The sequence below is a fragment of the Aplidium turbinatum genome, chromosome 9 (genome assembly GCF_918807975.1).
Source record: "Aplidium turbinatum chromosome 9, kaAplTurb1.1, whole genome shotgun sequence".
Classification (NCBI taxonomy): domain Eukaryota; kingdom Metazoa; phylum Chordata; class Ascidiacea; order Aplousobranchia; family Polyclinidae; genus Aplidium; species Aplidium turbinatum.
The window spans coordinates 22,188,881-22,198,036 of record NC_137480.1 but is presented as its reverse complement, the minus strand read 5'-3'; the positions used below and the strand labels follow the sequence as shown (position 1 = coordinate 22,198,036).

Below are 9,156 nucleotides of genomic sequence, written 5' to 3'. Positions count from 1 at the left end.
TGCATGGTCATCGAGACCACTAGAGTGCTTCAAAGGTCAAAGTTTGAAGCATTCATATTCAATTCTTTTATAAGTTTGTATTTGTAAAAAATGAGTTGAAAATTTATTTTGATTTTTATAAACTGGTTATTGAAACAAAGTTTTTATAACGTTACGCAACGAAACAAACTTAAAAATAACTGTTTTTTTTTTAATTCTCGTGTAAATGTATAAATATTATTGGCCATATTTTTGTTAAAGTGATATATTAGTCCTAAAGTTTATACAGTAGAATAATTTCAAACAAATGATTTGTCGTAGTTTGGTTGAAAAAATATGAAGTGAACAACCTGCCACAAGCTGATTAAAATTTCACAAGTTTAGTCTAAAATTTAACATAGAATATACGACTAAAGTAATAACAAGCGCTGCGTAGTTGCTTTAAAGTTGTAAGACCACTTATAGATTTATTCTGTTCAAGTAATGATCTTCTTACATGTTGGCCAGTGTTTTTCAGGAATCCAAAAGCCCATCTGGAGCTGAGACATAATGGAGGAATTCTACAATATAATGGCTCTCTTTTTGCATCAATAAGATAGATTTGATTATTGCTTGTATTCCCCGACCGGTTGGTTTTGGATCTTTATCCTCGCACTGCCAAAGCTTTTGATATGTTATTCCTGGGGGTTTCGCATACTTGTAGAATGTAGATGGCTTTTGAACTACTGACGCAGGGCCGGTTACCGAGATAGGCAAAGTGAAGTTGTTATATCTCTACCTGGGTGTAGCAAAAAAAACAAAGATTCAAATCGACCAACCAACTTAATTTGCTTTCATTTTCAATCTAAAAATATTTTTCAAAACATACAATCCGTTCCACAATAGAGATCAAATCGGAACGACTATCAATCAATCTCTGCACAAGGCAAGAAACATATTGAAGCGATTGGCAGAGTGAAAAATAATGTTAATAGCAGCTCATGAATAGGAAATCAGTAAAATATCCCCTCTAAACACTCCGGATATGTTGTGTAAAGTGAAACCATTAGAACACATACCGGAATGCAGTAAGTCCAATCTTTTTTCTACTAGTAACTTAAAACTGCCATATGGGTTTTCTTATGTTCCAGTGGGGTTTTTGTCTAGAAACATATGCAGCTAAGCTTGAGAGTAGGATTTGCAACTCCTAGCATAAATGCTTTAAAAATGCTAACTCAAGCTAATGCAAAGATGGGTGATATAGGGTGTGATGTCATAGAAGTAGCATAGAAATAGTTTGCTGCATTGTGAGGGTACTACAAAACAATAATGTTGTTTTGCGCACAAAACTACCTTATGAACACCAGATTTTACTTAAAGTAAATCCACTAAACTCACTCTGGCTAACGGTAATGAGATATCGCCAGCATGGTTTTTCGATTTCCACTTTAGGTCTATTATGTTCATCTGTTTTCAATCTCATATCACGTCTAATGCAGTTTCTCGACTTCTTTTAAAAAGTTAATTCTAATAAAGTTTGTTGAACAAAATAGTTCACGAAATTATGCCTCAGTTTTATGCATTATTCTTGACTTCGTGTTGAAATTTATGAGTCTCATTCTGCAATACCCTGACCAAAAACAACCTATCTACCTTAGAATCCATAACGCAAAATTCAAAAGCGATGCTTTGAATGACTTTTTCAATCTTTTTCTAATTTGTTAAGACTAATGGTTACTGGAAACAAGACTATTCAAAATAAAATGTTTTTATTGTTTTGAATTGTGTTTATAGAATTGATTTAATTTCGATAAATTCTTTCTGCAACTCACTGAAAGCAATGGCGTAGATCGTGAGTTATTCATTGAATTCGTTGAATAATAAGACAGATCTTTTGGTGGAGAGTTTACTTTGCTTTGCCACACACATTTGAAACAAATGAATATGTCCTGATTTATTTTTATTTTGGCAAAAAAATAAAAAAAAATAAATACCGAATCATTTTTATAGTGCCTTGCTTTTATCACGAAAATTCCGCTGAACAGCGAAGTGGAGAGACTCTTGCACGACGTTCGAAAGTAAGTTATATCTGAAAAGCTTTACGGGAAGAAAATGGTGAATAGAAATTATGATGGATGGCAAATTTTAAGCTGGAAGCTCAATTTATTCGAAATGACAGTAGTCTAACCGAAACACGACACATTTCAATAAGATATAAAATATATCTTACTTGTTTCACATGATAAATGATTCCGGCAACGGCTTTTATGACGTGAATCTTTTGGTTTTCAACAGAACCAAAATTTATGTCTGTTTTTTAATTCTTTTTTTTAAATTGAAGACCGAAGTGGCTATAATGCCATGTATTTGTGAAACGAATCAGGACACCTACTGTAGAAATCTCTGCTTTCGCATCTGTAAAGAAAACGTTCGTTGGTAAACACAAACAGCATTTAAAAATTGTACTTCCTGAAAAGACCAAACCGGTTATTTGTTACCGGGCATGTAAATGTGTGTTTGATTGTTGTTATGTTACACTATTTGTTCATTTTAATCTGACTTTCGGCAAAATTTTGAAAACATTTATAAATCAATCCGCAATTTCAAGTATCATTGCACAATGCACGAACGTACATTACATTGATTTTTTATAAAAAAGAATAAGCGCGCATCGACTACAGGCGATCACCATCATATCAAGCCATACCACTCACCAAGAATATTGGAATAGTTTTGAGCTGAAAAAGAAACTAGAAGTTTAATACGTAGACCTCATGATAAGCTTCGAGGGGTCACTGTTATATCATGCTTTTCCACAGCTCTAGACCACTACTATGAGTATAAACGAAGGACTAAAATTTAATGCGAGTGAATTCAAAAATGTTTCATAATATATTCAGATTGAATTTATATTTATCCCTTTGCTGGACTTTGTGTACCGGGGAACCAGAAATCTTGATGTATTTATTACTTTAATTTATTTGCTGTGTGGCAGATAAATGTTCATTTTGCACGATAGAGTGTACGATTTTTCAATTAAATGTACGATTTTGCACGAATCATTACTTATGTAAATTAATCGATTAATCAGTATTATGGAATAGTGATGTTGCAGATAGAAAATTGAGATTGTTTTTCGATTTTCATTCTTGCAGCTCGGAACCATGTATGTTGATTTTATTTAATTGAATTTTAAAGTGCTTTTCGGGATGAAACAATCTGGGTATAAATACAAAGATTGAAAAATGTTTGTCAAATTTTTATTCTCCATATGTTAGGCTTTTATCATAAATTATTATCTAATTTGAAGAAGCTGAATTTACTACAAATTCAAATAGCAGGATACACCTCGATTAGAGATATTAATCTTCGATCTGTTAAAACTGCCAATTTTCATATTGTTAGGGTAGCTTTATTATTTAAAAGCAATTTGGTTTTAATCCTTCAGCTTGATCAGGCATATTAAAAACTACAGTTGTAAGTAGATGAAGAAAGTCGATAAATAACAGGTTATTTTTCAAATATTGTATTTGTGGTAGATTTGATTGGAAATATAGACATTTTGCTTTTAAATTTATGCTGCAGAAAAGTTTGAAGCATTTTAAATTTCGAGAGCTTCTGCTTCTGGTTTTATTCTCACCTCAAGTGCAGTTGGTGGTGCAGATTGCACTCCTCCACATCACTCTGTCAACAGAATCTTCCTCCTTCACTCCCACTATTTCCATATCTTCTGCTACACAATCTCTTCATCTTCTTTTCGGCCTTCCTCTTTTTCCTCACCAACTTTCACTTGTTTCATTCTTCTTCTGTCATAATTTTCGTCTCCCCTTACGAAGTGGCCCAACGATTTAAGGCGCATTCTCAGATTAATATATTTTTTTCATACCGCAAGCACTCAAGAAAAATAGACTGACAATAGCACGATTATCCCATTATCATCAGTGCAAATATATACCAGGATCAAAAGGAACTCTTATCAATGCACTGCGATAAGTTATCAGGACATGTTAAAAACATTTACAGTAGTTGAAGCATATTGAGATAACGTAGTTTGTCAAACTATACGATTGATGTTTCAAGAATGACTCCATCTTTTCGTTTGGGCTGCATTGGAGTGTATAAATTGGAATTTTATATTCACTATTAACACAATTAGATGTTTTTCTCGTAAATTATGTACTGTAGATGTGCTATTACTGTGTGCAAGTATTGTAATAACAAAACGTTAATACTCTAATAAAATAAATCCATTTTGTATGTAACTTGAACATATTGAAAACCTTACGTTGATAGAATTAATTTTACACCAATGTGATAAGTCTTTTCAACAAAATGTGGGTTGATTAACGATTTCTTTGAAAATGTGGGTAAGTTGAATTAGTGAGAATAAGCTACCAGTGGCTTTATTTGCAGGAACGATGTGGTTACGACAGACTGAAAATCATTTTTAAGTTTATTCTATATGTACAGAATCCTAGCGTTTCAAAATTGTAACACTGTGTGAATGATTCAAATTTATTATTTACGTCAACATTACTGTCTTGGAAAAAAATTACCCTTTTTACTTCGAAACGTGGCAGTCTTGGAATAAACGAAGTATTTTATGATCTAACTGGAGCATTTAAGAATGAATTTGAAAGTCGTATTTTTAATGTTTTGTTTAATTGGTTGTTTGAACTTATCATCTGCTTGGCCAAGGGCACAAAGGTAAGAGGAGTTAGCTACTATTCATATCACGTATTTTTAAGCCGTTCCGTAGCCACGTGTGGCAAGAGGATCTATACCGAGAAGGACATTTTAACTCATAAAAATAAGTTGTCAAGCTACAGAACTTTTACATTGCATTTGGTTAAATTTTTTTTATTTAAATTTTTTTATAATTATTTTTTTTTTTTTATTAAAAAAAATGATATTCATAATTATCTATTTCTAAAGATGATTTTCAATATGTTGATGGAAACGTTGTTGGCATACGCAACACAAAAGGCAATGTGTTTGATAAAAATCTACACTTTTTTTTCGGGTTTTCTGTATTTAACCGGTAGACTTTTCTATACACTTATCAATTACAACATGTCCGCAAATTAGGCTTCACTGTATATTATGGTAAACAATTCAAAATCTACAGATTTCTTTGCCAACGACAAAAGCAATGACATCGACTATACGTGGTAGTTAAAGAATTCTGTAGTCGCAGAAGAAAAGACTTCTCTAGCAATTTATGATTTGTGCAACATTATTATACGTTAAGTTATACTATATTGTATATTTTGACTTACAAAGCTGAATATTTATACATTATTATTACTGTAAAATTGCCGTATGCACTTACAGTAGTACCCAAACATGCAATATTTGAAGTTATAATGATGCAAAATGTCATTGTTTTGCATGAATCTTTCAAAGTGGAAAAATTGTAAGTATTTGTTTGATTTCAGTTTTTAAAAAAGTTAAACATACGTTCACTTACAGACCACGCAGTCGTCGACATGCAAGGCAGAACTGTCTATGGAGCCCATGGAGCACAACTACACCATGTACAAGAACTTGCGGAATTGGAGTCTACATAAGAACGCAATATAAAGTCGTAGAAGCAAGTCATGGCGGGTCGGATTGTTCTGGAAGTTTTATCCTGTTGAATTATTGCAATGTGCAATGCTGTCCAGTGAATTGTACATGGGGTTCATGAGACAACTACGGTGAATTTTCAGCATCATGCGGACGTGGAGAAATGAAAAGATCACGTACCATACAAACTGCTGCCAAGTTCGGTGGCGTAAGTTGTGTCGGTGAAGATACAGAAACAGAAAATTGTAATGACCAAAACTGTCCTATTGATTGTTCTTGGTCTGAGTGGAATGCATGGGAAGAATGTCCTGTGACTTGTGGAGGGGGATTACAATCACGAAAAAGATCAGTTAACGTTCCAGAGCAATATGAAGGCAAAACATGTAGCGGAAGCAATAGAGAAACAAGGTAACTGTTTACCAACGCTTGACTTTAATTCAAATGTACAATGTTTAAACTTGTACTGTATAGCCTACCGGAGTACAAAAAAGAGTGAACTTGTTCTTGAGCTTGAAGTTTCCTTATTACTTTACCATCTTACGAATACCATCTTACTATTTTACGAATACCATCTCACCATTTTACAAGTACCATTTTACCATTTTACCATCTTTCGAATATCATTTTACCATCTCACGAATACCATCTTGCAAATACCATCTTACAAATACCATGTTACTATTTTACGAATACTATTTTACCATCTTACGAATACCATCTTACCACCTTGCTAATACTATTTTTTTAGAGGCACCATCTTAAAATAGACCAGAAAGTTTGCGTGGCCTGGATCACGAGTCAAAAAACTGACTGCTCTTCAGTAGCATCACCAATACAAGATGATAAAAAGATAGATCTTCCACTCCACTTACATGATCATGTCGACTAAAAAGTATATCGAACACGCGTTAATTCAAAATTTGTCGGTAACGTTTGCAATGCTTTGTTTTGGTTGTCATGTAAAGTCGACTATGCTTTGCAGTAGCAACTAATTCGAATATTGTTTTATACGAATTCTATTACAAACAATAAACAAAATGACGAGATTTTCAAGACTTAAAATAAACATTAAAATTATGCTCTTCTGTAGCCTACTGTAGTTACTTACTAAAAAATTGAGTTTTGTGCATATGCAGTGGCAATATATTGTTGCTATGAAATGTGTAAGAATTTTTAGCAACCGATATTTTATGTGGTATATCATTTATTATTTACAAGGCGCACGTATTATCGGTAATATGTTTGATTTTTCAGATGTTAACAAAATCAAAATGTTTACCGTTTCCAATAACGTTAATAGTGGACAGTCTCATCAGAAGTAGGCCAGGCCGGGCACTGTACCACTGGTTAAGAGTTTTAATGAATGATGGCTTTCCTGCTTTGGTGATATTAACTATTAATCTGATAATTTCAAACAAAAAACAACGTTACAATGATGATGTTTTTCTCTATGAACTTGCCGGTATTTATGTATTGCGAGTTATGGTTATCAAATTGTAGTGTCACGGCTAGGAGCTCGGGTCAGGCGATTCAAAATATCCGTTACTCACAGTTATTTTTATTGTTAATTAACCCTTCTTCCGCCTCGAAATACCAACTGTTCTTTAAAATCATGAAGCCTTAACCCTTTTAAGGTTGGAGGGGGGCTGTCAATTCAACTTTTTTGTATCAACAGTTGTATCTCTAAAACCACTGAGGCTGCGACTACGAGATTTCTTGACTTTTCCTAACTTTTATTCACCTCTATTGAGCTGAAATTTTGAGCGAATAAAGGTTATAAATTGAGAGATATAAGGCATTTCTCAGCACATCCTCTGAAATATTTCATATCCTATTGTTCAAAAATTTCCCACCAGCTGGATGAAAGCAATTAATTTGGCCCATGTCTCGTTAATCCTAACTGTTTCACAGCGTGAAGGGAATTGGCTGTATGTAAAATTATGTAAAAAAAATTTAATCACAACATTGCAATGCATGCTCTTTATTACTCTACCAAAAAACAATGTGTAAACTCACGCTACAATTACAGTTATAAGTCACCTCAACATTTCAACGTATATGAGCAGTTCAAAAATTCACATAATTTTAACTTTCGGATATGCTCAGCATGAATAATTTTACAAAGTGAATCCAAAATTTTGAAACCGTGCCTTAAAAAATAACAGAGATATCACTCCTAAAGCATAAGAAGAATCGACAGCCCCCCCCCCCAAACTGAGCAAGACTCCAGGAGCCCAACCATCTGAGGGTTAAATAAAAATATGCTTACAAAAGCCAGGAAACTAAGCGTCATATTTAAAGTTCCCAAACAGTCTGCACATGGAAAGCTTGAAGCAATTGAAAAATTTTTTTTAGAACATGCAATGAACTGGAGTGTCCAGTGGATTGTATATTTTCAGAATGGTCGGAATGGGAAAGGTAAATTGGAATATTTTAAACTCTGTTGTGGAAAACAATTTTTTAATTATTCAAGATTGGATGAAGCTGGCAAAAAGGCAGAAACGCCAATACTCGTACCAATGTTTTACCAATTAATTGGAAATCCTACCATTGTTGTTTACGACCTATGGTTTCATGTTTGTTATTTGTGCGGTTCTTATAGTTCCCTCTGACCTCAAGCTAAAAGTAAAAGTACGAGCAAAAAGTCTTCACAAAATAATTTTCTCGAACATGTCTGCAACATAGGTCGCTCATTATTATGAAAATTTATTGTAAAATTATATCCAAGCTTTTTTCGAGTGATATTTAATGCCTGTGGTATTAACAGGCTCAAAGTTTTTGCCCTAAATAAACAATTAATTACACAGTTCTTTTTGTAGTTGTAGCAAGCGATGTGGGAATGGTACTCAAATCAGACGACGTCAACTTGTAATAGAAGCTTCATTTGGTGGAAGTGGTTGCACTGGAGACATAACAGAAGTTAAAAACTGCAGCATGGAATGCCTTCCAAGTAAAGAGCAACGCTTTAATTTTTCTTTTTTATCAGTCATACAAAAATGTTGCCATGATTTTGTATGCTCATTAAACCAATTTGGACAGATTCGTTTATATTTGATTGACAAAGAATAGTATAGCATTCTTGAATATCATAGACAGATAATTAATTAACCGTGAATTTAAATATATTCTATATAAAAATCTGCAATAAAGAAGGATGTGATAGTAAAACTTACAACTATCACAAGATTGTGCATTGTGCAATGCATCAATGAGCCAGGCAGTGGCCTAAGCGTGTGCAATGAAGGACTCGCCGAGGATAACTTGACTTGCAGAGATCATTTGGACTAAATATTTTCATTTGTTGTATAAACGGTATTTTATGCTCTAGTCTAGATGTTTGAAGTATGTGAATTTAAAATAAGCTGTCCAAATAAAAAAATAAAATATTTTAAGTCATGTCACACAGTTGCCCAAGGTCATATGCGTTTCATTATTTAAATTTTGGGACATGCAAATATGTTAAGATTAATATGTTTTGCAAATACTCCAATGAATCACTTGTTTTTAATATTAGCAAAATCAATGCGACATTGTTGTAATGCAATTTAATTGCCAATCTCTTTATTAATGGAAGCATAGGCTACATGTTGTCAAAACGTATCTCTTCGTAATTTTTTTGCATGAGGTGAT

The 9,156-nt window shown here is 33.3% G+C and overlaps 1 protein-coding gene across 1 annotated transcript in view; it reads left to right on the top strand.

The window, feature by feature from the left end:
- The first annotated feature begins 5,689 nt into the window (after window positions 1–5,689).
- Window positions 5,690–9,156, top strand: part of LOC145776804 (spondin-1-like) — a 30,964-nt gene continuing 27,497 nt past the window's right edge. The window contains exons 1-2 of the mRNA XM_082588025.1: window positions 5,690–5,934; window positions 7,882–7,944. Coding sequence (XP_082444151.1) covers window positions 5,690–5,934; window positions 7,882–7,944 — 308 coding nt within the window. The remainder of the gene's footprint in view (window positions 5,935–7,881; window positions 7,945–9,156) is intronic.